Source organism: Watersipora subatra, chromosome 7 (assembly GCF_963576615.1).
Source record: "Watersipora subatra chromosome 7, tzWatSuba1.1, whole genome shotgun sequence".
In the NCBI taxonomy this organism is placed as follows: domain Eukaryota; kingdom Metazoa; phylum Bryozoa; class Gymnolaemata; order Cheilostomatida; family Watersiporidae; genus Watersipora; species Watersipora subatra.
This window is the reverse complement of record NC_088714.1, coordinates 45,427,563-45,447,711: the sequence shown is the minus strand read 5'-3', so window position 1 is coordinate 45,447,711 and position 20,149 is coordinate 45,427,563. Positions and strand designations below refer to the sequence as shown.

General features: G+C 35.3%; 1 protein-coding gene across 1 annotated transcript; it reads left to right on the top strand.

The window, feature by feature from the left end:
• The first annotated feature begins 5,025 nt into the window (after window positions 1-5,025).
• Window positions 5,026-18,402, top strand: LOC137400800 (serine/threonine-protein phosphatase 6 regulatory ankyrin repeat subunit A-like). The gene is made up of 8 exons (XM_068087138.1): window positions 5,026-5,064; window positions 9,732-12,076; window positions 12,559-12,771; window positions 14,710-14,832; window positions 15,415-15,474; window positions 15,654-15,836; window positions 16,447-16,603; window positions 17,718-18,402. Coding segments are annotated over exons 2-8 (3,075 nt in total). The 5' UTR covers window positions 5,026-5,064; window positions 9,732-9,738; the 3' UTR covers window positions 17,719-18,402.
• Window positions 18,403-20,149: the final 1,747 nt, after the last annotated feature.

The following is a 20,149-nucleotide window of genomic DNA, read 5'->3' as shown; positions in this document are numbered from 1 at the left end:
GTATTTATGACTATTTACACTTCCCAAAATGTTTAAACTTAACCATTAAGCACTCAAAAGTTTTACAATCCTCACTCAAGGTTGATAGGCACTCAAGTATGCAAAATAAATTTATTGCCTACTGACTCTGTTATCCACTACTAGCTACTTTACTTGGTTGAAAATCTTATAGTTTGACCTAGCATAATGCTTATCACAAGGTTATGCCATTTGACTTAACTTGAGTGTGAGCATTTGAATATGGACATGGATATGGACTGTTCAGCAGCCTGCTAACTAAATGCCACTTGTTTTTTAACTAAACCTGCAAAAGACATGGCAGGCTGCAATGTGTATATATTTTATCGCACAATGGGGTAAAAAAAGAATGGCTCGTTCCAGTTATGCTTACCAGGTAGACAATGTTCAGGACAATTTTTTTCAATAGATGCAACAATGGTAAATTCATAAAACTACAAAACAATTATAGCCAGGTACTAATAATATCACTACCCTAGCTGACAATATTCAACATCCAACACCGATATCTAACCTGCAACAACGAAAGACAAGAGCTTTGTGACGATAAGAAAGCTCGTGCCTTTACAGCTGACTATGATCACGATTTATAAATATTTTAATGTTCTCAAGCTGCAATAGATTGTATCTGTTTTACACCAGATGTTTCTACTGTATACTAAAATATCTTAGCTTATTTTTGCTAGCTATTGATAGAGCAGTTACAGACTCTCATCACAAAAGTGAAATTTAGAGCATAACTCTAAATTCGTGGGTGTTGTGGAATTACATGAGTGCCTATGCTAAAACCCAGGCTAAACACAGTAAACACCTTTTTATATTTCTTTGCACTACTTCTTTAGGTTAATTTTAAGTGTCAAGGGAGAAATTTGTGAATATAAGTTAAATATTATATATTTAATTATTAGCAGTAATAATAATAATTGTTGATAATAATTGAATTTTCTAAATTTATAATTTTAGAAGTAATAATGAAAACTGTATTGTTTTTGTGTTTTCTCTGATTGTAATAATATTATGGTTCTATGTGTAATGGTTAGCCTCTGGACCTTGAGTTCAATTTCTCCCAAGACCAATTTTGACCGCAGACAAAGTGGCACTTCGGCCCACAAAAATCAGACTGCTGCTATAAGGCCAAATTGAAGTAACAACTCAATCAATGGAGATGGGCACTCCTATAGTTCTCCGTGCAACTTGTATTGACAATAACGCTATTGCGATGATGAGCCCAAGAATCAAAGTTCAACACAAGTAGTATTGAGATGCAAGGCCTACTACTGATTGTAGGCAATTATCTAATAACAACAAGAATGTGCCAGTGGTTTGTTCTCAAGTGTCTGCAAACTCTATTTTCTTTAGAAGATCAAAAATAACAATGCTGTCAATCTAACTAGCCAAAGCAAAAATAACAATATGCTTTGTATAATTAGCCCTATTAGTTATGGCCTTTCTAAGTTTAATAGTTACGTGTCTGCGATGATGCATGTAGTGAAGCAGCGTGTAGCGATGGCTCCTTCTGCTGGCAGGGGGGGGGGCTGAATGTATTCTATTTTCTCAGGGCTTAGTAGTTTTCCTGGCTTCCCAACTCCTGGGGTAAATTACTCTGTTGTATGTTTATCCTCCTCAATAGGGTTATCCTCTGCAGGCTATCTGCTGCAGGCTAATAGGGCTTATATTAGCCTCTCTCTATGCGCCCCTTTTTTTCAGTTTGGCTTGCTGCCAGTGGCCCTGCTTTTCTCTGGCTCGCTGCCAGTTGCCTCTTCTTGGCCTGCTGCCAGCTCCTCCTTATATACTTATTCTCAGATCGTTGACAAGTGTCCATTGGCTGCCTGAGTTCATTCTTGTTTATCTCACAACATTCCTGTAATGTCTATTTTTAGTAACTTCGATGTCAACCAGCATTCTTTTCTGACAGCTGATATCTGACGCCATCTTTTTTGAGATTCCATGACGATGCTGGGAATTCCAATAAGCTAACAAGTCAATAAGCTAAGAGACTAAGTCGATAATTTCTACAAGAATGGCCATAACCTGAAAACCATCAATGGCTGATTCATACAAAATGAATTTTGCTATTATACTTATCCTGAGACAACTACACGTATAGTTATCTATCTAACATAAGGCAAAAGAGATATTCATATTTCATGTGATGCATTTTACAGTTATTATATAACTGTTTTTTTGTTTTTTATAACATTAAAATTCATGCGCAATTACATTATGATTTCACAAAGTCATTTTATCTATAATAAATGATGTGATAAGCTATATATATAAAAATGTTGTAAATACTCGATCGGTTGATGGTTTGATGTACATGTGTCCCTGCTTGTGCTTGTTGTCACTCTGCAAAATAATATTGGGTAGTTCTTGTGATGTATTGTTCTCCTTCGTATGTAGTGGTGACAATTATAATTGATTAGTAGAATGGTAACACATCTCCTTCATACGTAATGGTGATAATCATAATATTTTCATCAGTACATCATTTACTACGCTGTTTGTGACAGCGGGTGGCAATGCTTCAAAGCTACTATTATGCTGTCCTCGCAACGCTCCAATGTCTCTAACGCTGATGCATTCCTATCCCGTTGTTTTTCACGCTGACCTGTCAGCGCTTCAATCAATCATGCATTCCTAGCTGTCATATCTGATGCTTCGGCCTCCTATCTCTGTAGCTTTTCACGCTGACCTACATTCCGATCTTCGCTGACTTTCACGTTGACTCTCAAGCTGGCCTTTCAGTGCTTCCAACACTAATGCATTCTTAGCCTTGTAGTTTTTCACGCTCTTATTTTAGTGTTGCAGTTCTTGTGATGCCAATCTTAGCGTGGTTGTTGCTTTTTGTTACACTGTTTGCCGCAGACTCTAACTTTCACCGTTTCCAACTGTGACATAAGTAAACTAAAAGCACATGAATTTTCTGCATGTAATTACAGGAGTAGACTAAATAAAAAATAACTCATTCTAAATAAATAATAATATATTTGGTATTTACAATAATGTAAAGAATTTTGCTTACTTTTTTGAGCTGTTATTAGTAAAGATATTTGTTGTTTTCTAGATGCTGTGGAACCATTTTAACTTGTCATATAGCCCAGAAAGGGTTCTAAATACTAAAATGTATTAAGCACAATTTCTCCAGCTATAAATATAAAATTTAAACTTATTTTGCAAATATTATCTAAATATTATAAATAAAAATATTATCTAAATAAATTATTTAAATATTATCTAAATAAATCACCAGACACTTCAGTTTCTTCTGAGCTAACAAGATAATTTCTCCCTCAGTGATCACAATGGATGAAGCAATAACTTGACACGATACATCGGTATATAAGAATAGAACTATTTGATTTCCAAATACATTTATAACCTGACGATTCAATTAGATTGTGCAAATTTTCAATACCTAATCAAAACGCAAATCATCTATTTATAATGACGTGTGGTGTGTGGCGATATTATTGTGTAACAAGAACCTGTCCATTTCTGTTGATATTTATTTGTTTATTTAATTTAAAAAGAAGCTGTTTTGTGTTCGTGATAATTAGAAAAATTTAATTCATGAATTCCTGTGTGCGTAGGAGGCCATGGAGTGAGCTTATTATAAGACTAGAATGTCTGTGGTTTTTAGTTCTAGCATCGCTCACTCTAAATATCGTAAGGTTTTAGATAAATCACCATTACACAATTATATTGTTTATAATATATTTTTATGTTTGGCAATATATCTTTAGATGGTAACCATTTTGAAATCATCTACCTTCAAAATTGCTACCAAACAATCAAACCGCCATATTACGAAGTTCTAATAAAAATGTTGCGACATACCAATGTAGCAAAACAAGTAAATCTAGGCTTCGGCTATTACTACACAAGTTCTAGAGCTATCGGCACCAGTATCTTGGTAGTCTCACGGGCTGCAACAGATGATCAAATGTGTTGATGAAGAACAGACAGTAACGATGGGCACAACTAATCTAATACACCAGAAGGCGGACAATTAACACAATTATTATCAACCTTATTAAAATTATTACCATTATTATTAATGTCACTAATTATTGACCTAACAGGTCAATAAATAGTGATGTAGTTTTAGCAGCATTCGGAACATCAGTGTATTCGGAACTGCTAAAGTTGAAATAAAAATTACTAAAGTGGGAAAATGTTTAGAATGGAATAGCCTGCACTATACTTTAATGCCATCTTTTGCAAGCGCTGTTTCTATCATTCGCAAGCATTTTTATCTAGAAAGTTTATTTAACATTCGATAAATATTTGAGAATAGCAAAACTCAATCAACTTGCACATTTTATTTGTACTAGGACCCTGGGCTGCAAAAGATGATCAGATGTGTTGATAATTATCAAATTAAAGCACAGAAAGTATTGATGGGCACACCTGATCTGATAAAACTAGAAGGAGGGCAATTAACGCAAGGGTAAGAGTGTTGGGCTGCCAAGCTGAATGATGCCATATTTTTACTAACCTGTGACTGTAGCTTTTGAAAGACAGACAGACAAACACAGCTCTTACTATAGTAAGGATTGAAGTCATAAAACAGTTTTCATAGACAGCTACCATTACAAATAACAAGAAAATTTAATAAATTTAAATGCTCTCCAGGCTTCAAATGTGTCTGACAGTTCTTATGCAATTATTTGAATTCGTTTGATTACAATTCATTGCACTCTAAATTATGACTCATTCGTGATCATTCAACCTGTCAAAAACAGTCCTTCAACTGTTATCTGTTGACACGCTTGAGAGATTCATACGGATACTCGGCAGTAGTCTTGCGGCAAAGTTCTATTTACTACCAAGTGATACGCTCAAGTACATATACCTAGTAGAGCCACGCTCGAGGGAACCCGCATTGAGAGAAAGTATTTAGTTTAAAAAACGGTGAGAGGTATATTATATTATATTGGAAGAAGGCATAGCATTTGCCACAAAAGTGCTTCCGGTGTGCTTTTGTTCACGTGAGTAGATCCTAAACAGGAGTAAAAACTATCAAAGGAAAAGGTGACTCTGGTAAGCCACATAATTATTAAACTTGCTGGAGGCTTTTGCTGCCTTGACCAGACAAAAAGTTTTTTGTTGCAATCAGCTCGCGACAGTATGACTGTGCACCAAAACACTCACAAATTGATACTTGGTGCTGCAGGCTGGTCAAAGGAGTAAAGACTTGCTAACTGTCAAGTATTGCTCACTTAAAATTAATTTCAATTTCTGTTAAGAGCAAGTAAAAGTGTATATATTCTTTAAATACAAACTTAATGAGCCAAACACAGAGCTAAGGTAGCATACAAATGTCATTAAACCTGTATACCAGTATCCTTAAACCTGTATATAGGTGTCCTCAAACCTGTTAGTCTTGTATATTTGAAAGCTAAACAGCAACTGACTTACTACATAAGTGAGACAAGAGAGTAAAAGGATTATTACATAACAATTACATAACAGGTGAGTAAGTCAATATGAACAAAGAGTATGACAACAGCTATATATAAATACAAGATAATGACAGTAGTCAAAGTCTAAAACTAGTACATATTCAACACTCCCACATAGTTTTGACATGCACACTTATTAATCTGTTAGCCCCATGTTCTGCCGATGTACTACAAAGCGGTCTCTGCATAGGGGTTTAGTTAAGATGTCGGCAGTCATATCAGCGGATGGACAGTATTTAATAAGAATGTGTCCATTTGCAACAGCTTCTCTCAGAAAGTGATATTTGATGTCAATATGTTTTGTTCGGGATTTTGTTGCGGTGTTCTTAGCTATAGCGATTGCTGCTTGATTGTCAACCATGCATGTTGTAGGCATATGAGCATCCTTGCCATCAATGTCATTGAGTAACTTATGTAACCACATTGCTTCTTGTGTTGCATGAAATAACGAGACGTATTCAGCTTCTGCCGTTGAGACGGCTACAGTATTTTGACGTTTGCTTTGCCAGCTTACAGCTCCACCTGACATTAGAAACACATTACCTGAAGTAGAACATCGATTATCTAAGTCTCCAGCCCAGTTTGCATCGGAATAACCGATGACTTTAGTTTCATCTGACTTGTTGTAGCAAAGTTTAGTTGTCAGTGTTCCTTTGATATAGCGTATGATTCGCTTTACAGCAGTAAGATGAGCTTCTGTTGGACATGAGTTGTACTTTGACACTTCACTTACTGCTTGTGCTATATCTGGACGTGTTGCAACTGAAGCATATAAAAGTGAACCAACCATTGCTTGATACTTTTTTGAATCTACAGGCTTACTGATTCCATCATTTTTTATGAGTTTAACATTTATGTCTGCAGGTGTGGATACCGGGTTTGAGTCTTGCATACCAAAGCGATTGATGACTTGCTGAAGATAGTACTGTTGATCTAAAGATATTGAAGATTCGTGTTGATCAATATTAACTCCCAAGCAATAGTGCAGTGGTCCTAAGTCTTTCATTTTAAACTGATTTGAGAGAGCATGCTTCACTTGCATTAATGATGCATCGTCATCACTCATTATAATGAGATCGTCAACGTATACAGCCATTATAGTTTTGATGCCTGAATTGCTATCCCTAACATATACACATGGGTCAGTAGTGGACTGACAAAAATCTATAGACTTCAGAAAACTATCTAGAGCAAGATTCCAGCATCTAGGGGATTGCTTCAGTCCATAAATAGACTTGTTGAGTTTACACACGAGATGTTCAGATCCAGGTTTAATAAAACCTTCTGGTTGAGACATGTAGACTTCTTCATCAAGTCTGCCATTCAAAAAGGCAGTTACAACGTCCATTTGATGAATGTACATGTTGCGACTAAGACCATATGCCAGTAGCGTACGAATTGTTGCAAAACCAACAACAGGTGAGAATGTCTCATGATAGTCTATTCCATGCTGCTGTGAATAACCCTTAGCTACTAGACGACCTTTGAATCGCTCTATAGTTCCGTCACCTCGATGTTTAGCTTTAAACACCCACTTGCATCCAACAGCACTACGTCCTTGAGGTAACTCTGTAAGATTCCAGGTATTATTATCTATCAGTGACTGATACTCACACCTAGCAGCTTCTATCCATTCCTTATGTTGAGAGCTTTGTTTTGCCTCTGAGAATGTCTCTGGTTCAATTATGTGACCAGCTTGATGAGCAACGTGTTGAGCCTGGCTTACATACTCATCAATTCCATAGCGAACCGGAGGTCTACGTTCGCGAGCAGATATGCGTCGCTGTTGCCCTTCACCAGTGCATTGTCCAGATAGGTTTGGAGTTGTCTGTTCATTTACTGAATGTTCAACAAGAATAGATTTCTGCTTTGTATATTGGTCACATGATGGTTTAACGGTATTTGTAAAGTTTGTTTCATCAAATACCACGTCTCGCCTAGTAGTGACTTTACCAGTCGATTCATCAAGCAGGCGGTATGCCTTTGACTGTTTGCTGTATCCTATAAACCTTAGCTTCTGGCACTTCTTGTCAAGTTTCTGTCGCAGTTGATCTGGAACATGAGCATAAGCAATACATCCAAACACCCTTAGATTGTCTATGTTGGGTTTGCGTTCATACCACTTCTCATACGGTGTGAGATCATTCTTGTGTGAGGAAGTAGGAAGCCGATTTCTAACGTAGGCAGCAGTAGAAATGGCCTCAGCCCAGTATTGCTTTGACAATTTAGCATGGCACAACATTGAACGCGCTGCTTCACACAGAGTTCTATTCATTCGCTCAGCAACACCATTTTGTTGCGGTGAGTAAGCTGATGTGAGTTCATGATGAATACCTTTAGATTTCAAGTAGTCGGTAAATTCTTGAGACAAGTATTCACCACCTCTATCTGATCTCAGTGTTTTAATGGTTTTTCCAGATTGGTTGGTTGTATGTGCTTCAAACTCTTTGAACTTCTCAGGTACCTCAGATTTGTTTCTAAGAAAATACACAGCACAGCATCTAGAAAAATCGTCTATAAAGGTAACAAAGTATTTGCTACCTCCAATTGATTCTGTTTCCATTGTACAAACGTCAGAATGCACTAGTTCCAGCTTCTGGGTAGCCTTGATATCTCCCACAGGTTTGAAGGGTTTACGAGTCATCTTTCCTTCAGCACAGCCTTCACAAAAAGAAATGTCTATTGCAGGTAAGCTTGTAGCACAGACTATATTTCCTTTACTCAGTTTTTTCAGAGTAGTGCTATTCACATGTACTAGACGTTGATGCCAAATCTCTGCGCTAGCAGTGTTTGCATATTGAGTTTCAGTTTGTACACAGTCTAGACTGAACAGCTTATTAGCTAGTGATCCCATGGCCCTAACTCGACCACTAGCATCCTTAATCCAACATCGAGTATGGCCGAACTGAACAATGTAGCCTTTCTGAGTGGCAGCTCGAACTGAAAATAAACTGCTTGTTAGCTGAGGGACATGAAGTACATTGTAAAATGCAGATGCACATTGAACTCTACGATTGAGCTTTAGCATCACTTACAACACCAACTCCCACAGCTTCAACTGTTCGACCATCACCTAGGCTGACCATTGCTATTTGTTCTAGCTTCTTGTAGCTATTAAAACTTTCCCTGTTAGGTGTCATCTGACACGATGCTCCCGAGTCAATTAGCCAGGATGAGCTACAGTGCAATGAAGATGTATTGCTATGATGAGTGATAAATGTAAATTCATTGCCTACACAGCCATTGTCATTTTTACGTTCAAAATGGTTTTGCAGCCGCTTCCATGCTACATCAGGTGCTTCTGTATCTGTTATTAAGTAGAGAAGTTCAGTACTAACAGATAGAGCAATTACTGAGAAAGCCTTACGATACCTGGATTTAAAAGCAGTTTTCAGCGCTTGATCAGCTGAACCTTCTGGTGCTTTCTCAGTACCATCCACGATATCGTATAGATCCTTTAGCAGCAAAATGTGTTTCATCTGGAACTTCCATGTCTGATAGTTCTGACTGTCCAACTTATCTATTGTCCATTTATCACTATCCATTGTAGAATGAGAGGTAGAATCTATGTTCTGGTTCAGTAGTGCTTGTTTCACTGTTCATGGTATCAATTGTTTAACTCCTGGTTCACCAGTCGTTGGTCAGTCAGTATAATAGCCGATCACCCTTTTTCTGGTATCAAACTCATGTACAGCTTCTTTGTTTGCCTGCCTGGGCCCATAACCTGTTAGTCTTGTATATTTGAAAGCTAAACAGCAACTGACTTACTACATAAGTGAGACAAGAGAGTAAAAGGATTATTACATAACAATTACATAACAGGTGAGTAAGTCAATATGAACAAAGAGTATGACAACAGCTATATATAAATACAAGATAATGACAGTAGTCAAAGTCTAAAACTAGTACATATTCAACAAAACCTGTATTCAGATGTCAATAAACCTGTATACAGGTGTCATTAAATCTGTATACATGTGTCATTAAACTTTTGTACCAGTGTCATTAAACGTGTATGCATGTGTCATTAAACGTGTATACTGTTGTCATTAAACTTGTATGCATGTGTTATTAAACTTGTATGCATGTGTTATTAAACTTGTATGCATGTGTTATTAAACTTGTATGCATGTGTTATTAAACTTGTATGCATGTGTTATTAAAGCTGGATAAAGCGTCAATAAATTTAGTTATCTTCAATATATCACAGAGCAAACAATTTAGGCCCTACTTTATCTTCTTCAGAAAAGCTATGGATTCAAATGACAATGGTAATCTACTCAACGCACTTTCCAAGTATAGAATGAGACATGGTTTGGAAGACGCCAAAAGAATTCAGAGTCAAATTTTAGCCACTTCACCATCCCAGATTGTTTCCATACTGAATGAAGCCGATAAAGGCAAGCTGCCAACAGTTCTTCTCGCTGCTAAAATAGGTCACACCGATCTTATAAAAAGCATTTTGAGCTCAATCAGTGAACTGGAGAAGAGCTATCTTTTGGAACAAAGAGACTTTCATGGCAACACACCCCTAGCTGTAGCAGCGTACAATGGCTATGCAGAGACTGTGAAGGTTCTGCTTAAAGCTATCCAAACTGGAAACGAATACCAAGTTTTTCAGATGCAAAACGAAAATAATCGTACAATATTTCATCTGCTTGCAGTGAATTGGAATGTAGATATCTTCCAAAGCCTCATATATGCTGTTCCATCAAAACTATGTCACAAGTGTTTTAGCATTGAAGACATCCAAGGTAACACAGCTATTGCATTGGCAGCTCACTATGGTCACAGTGAAGCAGTAGAGTGCATGTTACAATCTATCAGTCTGAACCAAAGATACACAGTTCTCGAGTTGCCCAACAAATTGATGGCTTCAGCCCTTCACCGAGCAGCTTTTCGGGGACACATTCAAGTAGTTCAGTCTATCATTAAACTTGTTAGTAAGCAGCAGATGATTGAATTACTCTTTCTACTAGACGGTGACCAAAATACAACGCTACACTGCGCTGCATATAAAGGTCATGTGGGCATTGTACAACACATACTTGACATTCTAGAAAAAGATGATCAGTATAAACTTGTGACAGCATGCAATGCTAATGGCAGAAACTCAGTTCATATGGCTGCTCTTGGAAACAGTATTCATGTAGCTGAAACCTTTCACAGACTGGTTTCTAATGAGGAGATCAATGCTTTAATTAATTCACAGGATAGTCTCGGTGACACGGGCCTTTCTCTTGCTGCGTTCAATGGTCATACGACAATGATAGACTGGATATTAAACATTATAAACCCCGACTCTAAGCTAAAGGTTCTACAAACTAAAAACAAAGAGGGAGAAACTGCTCTTCATAGGGCAGCTGTTTCAGATCAATTTGCTGCCTTAAAAACCATCCTAGACTCGCTCGATGATTCTCAAAGATACTGTCTGTTGCAGCAGCAAAACACAAAAAAAAGCACAGCTTTAGTATTGGTTGCTGAGAGAAAACACACACAAGCTTTAAAATACATTCTCGAAGCAGTAAATTTACCAGAAAGGCATAATCTTCTAAAACTTGAGACATTGGATGGAATGACAGCATTATATCTAACGTTTCAAAATGGTGATGTTGAAACATTTAATGTTATTGCAGAATCAGTGAGCTCTGAGACTTTAATAGACCTGTTAGCCCATAAGAACCAACGAGGCCTTTCTTCTTTACATATTTCATCTTGGCTGGGCCATGTTGGTTTTATTCCTATTCTAGTTGAACAACTGCCTTCTTTCGATTGGTACAATGCGCTCACAGTTGAGGATAGTGAAGGCGATAATGCTTTGCTGATATCACTGAGCATGGGACACACAGATATGGCCATCGAATTTCTGAAGTCTCTACCAGCAGCCAATGTCAGCGATTTGTTAAGCATAGCAAATGATAATGGTCGCACCCCTCTTCATTTAGCAGCATATGAAGGACAAAATGAGGTTGTAAAGGTCATTATGAATCTGGTAAACAACGAAAAACAAATTGAACTGCTGGCTATGCAAGACATCGATGGCAATAATGTTATATTTGAAGCAGTCTCTACAGGAAATACAGGCACAGTGAAAATATTTTTGGAGCGAATAGAAGTTAATGTAATTTACAAGCTGCTAACTAAAGCCAATCATGAAGGTAAAACTGCAATTCACCAAGCATCGCTGAATGGTCATAAGGCAGCCATTGAAATGCTTCTAGATGCTCTCGTCAATGTCCAGATATGTGATTTGCTAGTGACCCAAGACAATGCAGGAAACACAGCTGTTGCTGATGCTGCTAGTACAGGTCAGACAGAAATACTATTTTCTTTACTCCAGCGGTTAGATGATAGCAACAGAGACAAAATCATAACACTTCCTAATCTATCCGGTAAAACATTACTTCACCATGCTGCCTCTGCTGGACAACATGAAACAGTGAAATCAAAAGTTGCTGAGCTTCTCACTAGCAAACAAATGCAGAGACTTCTTTCGTTCAAAGACAAAGATAAAAAAACTTCTGAAATGATTGCTATAGAGATGTTGGAGTCAAAAGCCATGGCAGATGCTGAAGATGACAATATAGATGGTATGTCAAAAGATACAATAGTTTGCTAGCTAAGGTTTGCAAAGCCTTGCTTATGCTGATTTAATAAACCTTTACTTTACTCTACAAACACTTTACTAGAAAATTTCTAAAATCTCTAAATATGTTTTTTAAGTACTCTCATCGGCGTAAATGCTCAAGAAACATTGTCACTCAGTATCTACTCCTTATATGCTGAGTGTTTTTAAGTTTTATATATAGTTTATTGTAGCTTTATGCAGCAACAGTTTGGCCCTATAACGATTGATGATAGCTACACCAACCATAAATTGCTAGCATGAAATGATTGCTCAGCATTCTGTAGGTCCAGTACTGTTGCACGGCCATTAGGTCTCCAATTTTCACAGCTTTTTCTTCTAACACGTGGTGACTGAAATCGTGACTAAAATGGCTGACTTTTGAACTTTCAGGAACCTTCCAGTTATCTAAAAATAAAAAGACTATTGCATTGATTTATTTTACAGTTGACAAAGGTACAACCATGAAGTTTCCCCAAAAAGACAAAAAGAATTACCTTTCAAGTGATGACGACGCAGTGGCAGCAGCAGTTATCAGCCCAAACATAAATCTGCAAGATTTGTCCTTACAGCCACTCAAAGACACATACACCAAAACCAAAGAAAGGAATCTCATGCCTGCCCTTACAGAAGATGAAATTGAAGCATACTATCTTAAAGGTAAAATATAATTGTTTAGATTTTGTCCTAGTAGTTCACTAAAGTGAAGGGAACATTATTTGTGCATACCGTGAAAGAATGCACGAGACCCAATGTCAAAAATAGTTATTAATAAATGGGGTACGTGATCATAAGTACAAATTTAGCAACTCGTGTATCTATAAATTTAGAGTTATCTTTTTAAAAAAAATTACAACAATTTATGACTGAAATGGTAATTACTTTGTCTACAAAAACCTGCAAGCAACTCCAATAAATCATTTCTAGTGTACATTGAATGCATTTGGTTTTAGCATGAGGTTAGAAGACACTTGATAAAATACCAGAGACTAGGATATACTTGATAAGATACACCTGAGATTAGGAGAGACCTCATAAAATATACCTGAGTCTAGGATATACTTGATAAGATATACCTGAGACTAGGATATACTCGATAAGATATACCTGAAACTAGGATACACTTGATAAGATATACCTGAGACTAGGATATACTTGATAAGATATACCTGAGACTAAGATACACTTGATAAGATATACCAGAGATTAGGATATACTTGATAAGATATACCTGAGATTAGGATACACTTGATAAGATATACCTGAGACTAGGATATACCTGATAAGATATACCTGAGACTAGGATATACTCGATAAGATATACCTGAAACTAGGATATACTTGATAAGATACATCTGAGACTAGGATACACTTGATAAGATATACCTGAGACTAGGATATACTTGATAAGATATACCTGAGACTAGGATACACTTGATAAGATATACCTGAGACTAGGACATACTTGATAAGATATACCTGAGATTAGGATACACTTGATAAGATATACCTGAGACTAGGATATACTTGATAATATATACCTGAAACTAGGATATACCTGATAAGATATACCAGAGATTAGAATATACTTGATAAGATATACCAGAGACTAGGAAACACCATAAATTATACCAAACATTACAATACTTATAAAAAGTTTGAATCCTTGTTTTTACTAGTGCTCACCATGTGTGCACTTACCCTCTGCCAACGGACTCAACATAACTTAGCTATCATGTACCTTTAGTTAATCTAGTAAAGGTGAAAACTTCTTTATTTTTCCTAAAATTGTGGGAAGTATACACTTCTAGTTTAAATGCCTTACATTCAACAAATTTGAGCGCAATGGAAAACCAAGTCACTATATAAAATACTTTACTTATTAACCTTAGCCTTTGCTATACAGCCATCCCTCAACATATGGAGTTAATTAATTCCTAGAATTTTAAAATAGTTGAAATTGTCATGTGTTGTAGCAAATATGTTTTAAAGAGTATGCTGTATTTTACTTGATTGGCTTAAAGATAGAGGTAGCGATAAAAATATTTAGTGTAGCTTACACTAAATTATGCTTGATAAAGTTTAAGTAAACATATAACTTTTTTTGGTTAATCAATCTAATTTCTACCTGCTTCTTTGCTAGGGATGACCAAACTACAATGCTTTTAAAAATTTCAAACATTATATGTTAAAGGTGTTTTTGAAAAGTAAATAACTGTTTTAGTTGCATATGGTATGTTGCAAGAGTCACATCTTAGAATTCATATGCTACAATTTTTGTTGTAATGACGAGTTACAAAACTCATATGTCTAGAGAATTTTAGGTTACTGTTTCACCTGTACATGATATGCTACAATGCTTGTATGTTTAGTGAATCTTTTGATAAGATCTAAGAACTTCACAGTGAGCATATTCTATTGTCTTACTAATAAAAAAGTTTTTAGTATATCTAGGCCTATTACTTAATCCTTAACTCAAATGAAAAATCTTATTTATGCAAATGTGCTAAAAACTTTGAAAGATTAAAAAATTAATATATTTGTGTAAAGCACACATTTATTTCAGAAACATTGCTTTCTTTCAAATCGATTTTTTAGATGAATTCGATATGCCCTCTGAGATACAGGACACAGAAATTGTGAAAACGACCGCAGGAAACGAAACTCAACTATTGGGTGTTATAAGCAGGATACCAAAAGATACCGATTCATATTATGAAGGTATATCTAAGGTTTTTGGCAGTGTACATAATTCATGGTATAATTGAATAATTGGGCCTAAATTTGAAATTTATAAAATATTCATTAAAACTGTACATCTGCTTTCTAAAAACAATGCAAATAGGAAGCACAAAATACGTGTCACAAATTTTTATTGTGTTGCTAAAAATGAGTCATCATGATTATTATTTGTTTAAAGAATGTGATTAAATATACCTTACCAAAGTAGAAATGCTCTGGTTAAGATATAAAATCCAAATGATACTAAGCATTTATTGCTAGCTTTTTTGTAGCGTTTCTGTTATAAACTGAAAGTAAACAAGGCCACTTGCAATGAAAAATTCAAAATTAAGATTGGCTCATAAACATTTGCCATGCAGTCTTTGTATTCTTAAGTTATTAAAATAGAGCCTCATGGTTTTATTTAGTAAATACATCCTAAAATACTGTGGTATAACTTGATTTTGGTTTTCATGTAAACATGGTATCCTTTAAAAGAAGTATATATTAATAGCAAAAAACAATATTACCACCAAAATTAACTTTACATTATTTATATATATATGTGAATGCGTTTTTTAGGACTAGCTGATGAGAAGTCAGAAGATGTAGTCAAGCCTGATGTACTTTCAGAAAATAAGGGTTAGTTTATGTAATTGCATTTGAGTATTATGTAACGACGTAGCAGTGATGGTAAGACAAATATAGTTTTTATGCAGATTAGGCAAACTGCATATGTTTTTTTGCATCATTATTTTAACTAGACCAATTTAGCTCTTGCTCTCATTATTCTTTATATATTTAGTTTCAATATTTTTAAGTGAATGACTTTGAAGAAAACCTATATCAAGATATTGGCCCTCGATCATCCCAGAAAAGTGATCTTCCTAGCAAATTGTTGTCTGTGAATGAGCAAACACCATCATTAGAAAAAAATCTGCATTTAAACATAAAAGCTGCTATTCAGCCTATGGCCGACCCAGAAATAAACAACAGCCTTGAAGGTAGGTCTGAAAAATATTATTAAAAATTTGGTAACTTGAACAAAAAAAAGAATCATACATTCCATGATTTTAACCTTCGATATTCACCCATTATAGGTGATATTAGTTTTAAAAACTTGTTCTTCTCTCACAGCTTGTTCTCATATACTGCTGCAGTTATTATTATTAGCTTGGTGATAAATCCTAAAGATTTTTTATTGTAATGAATGTGGAGCTACTAGATAATTTAGAAACTTATAAAAAAATTGTGTTGAATAGTTGCTTGCAAGGAAATAATCATCTTAAGTGAATGGCTAAAATATGCATAGACTAAAACGATTTTAACTACATTGCTTTTTGATACAACTTCAATCATACCTGTGTAACACATACTTCATTTACAAAAATAACTGTTTGTAAGCAGTTAAATTACTGTATATGTAAATAGCATACTTATAAAAATCTAAAAAACTCATTATTTTTCTGTTGTCAATGTTATTGACATAGTGAGAAATATCTTAAAAGCATAAATATAATACAGTATAAAATATATGCTTTTTAGATTTGGTTAAGGATTGTAATCTTTAGATGATCACTCCTTCTAGGATGAATCTAACTTCTTTATTCCTAGATGAGAAGATTTTGATGAACAGAAGAGAACATGAAAGAGAGTGGAAGCAGCTAGGAAAAGCGGAAACACAGTATCAAAGGCAGATTGCGGAACTAACAGCTAAGTTAGCTGCCGCTGAGGAGAAGATTAAAGAGTTGCAAAAAACCAAACCTGACTAGTGAGTTTCTCTACTGGATATTCTGTACTTTGTAGATGACGACAACTTTTATCAGTATAAACTACGATGTACTAGCTGCCATCTTAAGATGTAAGTCACAATGAGTATAAAGATGTGTTTTATATGCTAACTATAGGTGAATGTCCGATGTTGCATGGGTAATGAAAAAAGCTTAAAAACAGTGGCAGGTAATGTAGCTGACATTGGCTAAGTTTCTTTATGACCTTGAGTAACTTAAGCTAGTAACTTAAGCTAGTCTAAATCTTTACTATAATAAGAGCACTGATTGCAACTGTGCTTATAATTGTATCACACCATTATGTCTCATGATCAAGCATGCTAGTAGAAACCAATAGTATTTTTCCAAGGACTTGGAAGTGTGCACATTTTACCTGCTGTAATAAGTATGTACACAATTATTCCATCATAGGACAATAAGAGGCTGTGTGGACTAGTGGATAGCACGCCTGTATAGAAAACCGGAATCTCCTAGTTCCAATGCAGTGCTGAGAAAATACTTTTGCTCCTGAAACTTTATCACTGTAACTGGACAAACGAACGACAGACAGACAAACAGAGAGACAGCCAGACAGACACTCAAATTTATATACCTAAACAAGTGGAACAATAGGTCTAACTGGTTGCCTCGTATCTACATAAAATTTCTTAAAATTTTGAAAAGTTCTTTTAAAGATCAGGTTTTTTATCTTTAAAGGAAATCTAGTGGTTTACAAAAAATAGCAAAATTCTGGTCTTGAACACTAATCCATAATTAAGATACGCATGTTACCCATCAACTGCACTGCGATAAACAGCAACAAATCATGTGACTATATCTAGAAATGTAATTTTTTGTATTTTAGAAAAAAGTCCATATGTATAAAGAAATTGAGACAGTTTAAAATTATAAACATCAGACAAGTTTGTCAAACTAGATGGAAAGTTAGATGAGACTAAGAGAGCTAAGTGAACACCATAGAAATTCCTTGACCAATTTGCAATAAACTATGCTAGCATTTACACAGTTTTTATGAGAAAGAGAGAGTACATCTAATACTTAATGGTGAACATCGATTTGAGTTTATTATCATAGAATATCTGTTCCTGTTTGCAGATGATGCAATGCAAGTATGATGGATGGCACCCATAAAGATGTACTGCATCTTATTTCAACAAGAGATGTTGATTCTGCGGTCATCAGTGGTTGCCCTGTTGCTGCGCTTTATGACACTCTGTCAGTGTTGCACATTATGACACTCTGTCAGTGTTGCACTTTATGACACTCTGTCAGTGTTGCACTTTATGACACTCTGTCAGTCTTGTGTCATTAAGTCCTTAGTTTTGTGCATTTAATTTTCTCAGCAAATGATTTTCAGAACATTTGATTTAAAATTACAAATTTTTAAGGTCATAAAATCTATTACATTTTTTCTATAAAATAAGAATTACATACTGTTGTAAACAGTCGAACAGTGTAAACCCTCTACTTACAAAAAACCATAAATGCAAAAGTTGTAAGTTTTTAAAGTCTATTGTTAAAAATTTTACTTCGATTTGCAACAGATGTTTCCACATACAAAAGGTCTTTTGTATGTCGACCCGCTTGTTTTATACTGTGGCCCATTAGCTGATTTCGCATCTTGGACTGTTTTTTTTTGTGTGGGTACAATGTACAACTTGACTTATATTTGCTAGCAAATTCAGTAAATGAAACATATGTTGTTTTTGATTTAAAACTGTTATTGGTCATATACATATGAGGACAGCTTTAATAATAAAAATAGTATGTGCTACTACAATAGTTGTCTACTCTTGTGGATAAAAAATTGTTGAATCAAGAGAGAAGAAAACTCCATTTTACCTATTCATCTAACTTACGCTATAGAATATGACACTGTTGTCCATCGGTTGCCAAATGGTTTAGCTCTCACTCCATTTTTACTTTAATTCCAACATGGCTACTTCATGCAGGCATAGAGCTACTCATAAAGTCATCTAGCAGACTATAGTTGAGTGGCTAGAAACTGGTGATAAAAGTATCAGATAATCAACTTGTTAGGTTTTTGTAATCTTGCAAATCTAAAGGTCAACTGTCCAGCTCCACTTTTGATTGTATAGCTGGATCGGTTGATGATTATCAACTTATACATATATCGTTGTGATACCATCAAGAATTAAATAACCTATTTAGAGGTTTTTACTCTATCTAGAAATCTTGCGCTGAAGACAAGTCTAAAACTAAAAGTGTACACGTAGAGGCCTTCAGATAAATTTAGAAAGAGAAGCAATTACCTGTGTTGGTGCTACTTCTTTTAGTCAATTGAATGCCTATGAAAAATTGTGGCAGCGCTTATTTGACAAATACTTTCATATCAGTTTAAATATTTAATATGTGCTAATTTACAAAAGATATTCTTCTTAAAAAGTAGAGTTTGGCAGTTTTGCTATATTTGTAGACTATGTAGAAAGTTGCTATGTAAAATTAGGAAAATATAAACAGCGGAATTATATCACTATGTTGTAGGTCGATAACCTCAAGGATTTTCTCCCTTCCTTTTTCTGATGCATGGAAAAACAGAGAAGTTAATATAGAATATCTTTAGCTTTTATGCCCTTTCTATAGAAAGGGATGTTGACCAAGGTTGCTGTCAGGTCAATGAAAGCAGCCTTGAAGGCTGGTAATACTGTGTCAGATGTTTCTGGAAATGAAAACATCAAAAGTAGGGCTAGGCACCAAAACCTCGTAACACAGTTCTAACACCTAGAGAGAAATCATTCCTTGAATGATTCAACTATTGATAAATTATATAATATTCTCAAGTCTACTCACTTACAGTATGCTACAGAGGCCACACTTATGCTTCATAATGAAAGTTATTACAAAGAGGGCATATGATCAACTCACTCCTTATTATCGCGCTTAACTTTCTCCAAAAGTAGACAAATATGATCAATCTGTATTAGCCATTAGCAATCATGCACATGATAGTGTGTCACCACTTTCTACATATACATGTTTTTTAAAACATCTGTATCATGTATTGCTAACTGCATTTCATGATCAAGAGTCTAATGTTTTCATTGTCACTTATCAAACCGTTCAATCTCAGAATGCTAAATGAGTACACTGAGTTCAAATAGATCTGACAGTTAGTTAGAGAGTAAATACGATACATATATGTACAGGGTGTTCCTTGAATCTAAATCCGTTGCTTCTATTAAAAGCTATGCTTATATAGGCAGCCAGAGGCTGCTGGAAACATAGGCAAGCTAAACAAGAACATCATATCTGAAATATTTTCTCACATTAAGTTTTAAAGCACACAGCACAGAGACAATGTAGATTTACTAATAGAAAGTAACGGCTGTGGTTAACCCCTATAAAAACTCTCACTACCGAGAACTTGTAGGCCTTTGAAAAACAACATGAAGTCTACTTATATGAGAAGCTCATTCACAATTGAATGTTAGTAACATGTGTTACTAGCAAAATTTCCAAACTACTGTACAGAGAACTCGTAATTCTTTTAGTTCTCACCGGAAAAG

Excerpts from the sequence above, each read along its gene's own strand:
- LOC137400800 (XM_068087138.1), top strand. The coding sequence starts at position 9,739 with ATGGATTCAAATGACAATGGTAATCTACTCAACGCACTTTCCAAGTAT. Across the intron at positions 12,077-12,558 it reads TGAAGATGACAATATAGATG|TTGACAAAGGTACAACCATG; the intron begins GTATGTCAAAAG and ends TTTATTTTACAG. Across the intron at positions 15,475-15,653 it reads TGTACTTTCAGAAAATAAGG|TGAATGACTTTGAAGAAAAC; the intron begins GTTAGTTTATGT and ends AATATTTTTAAG.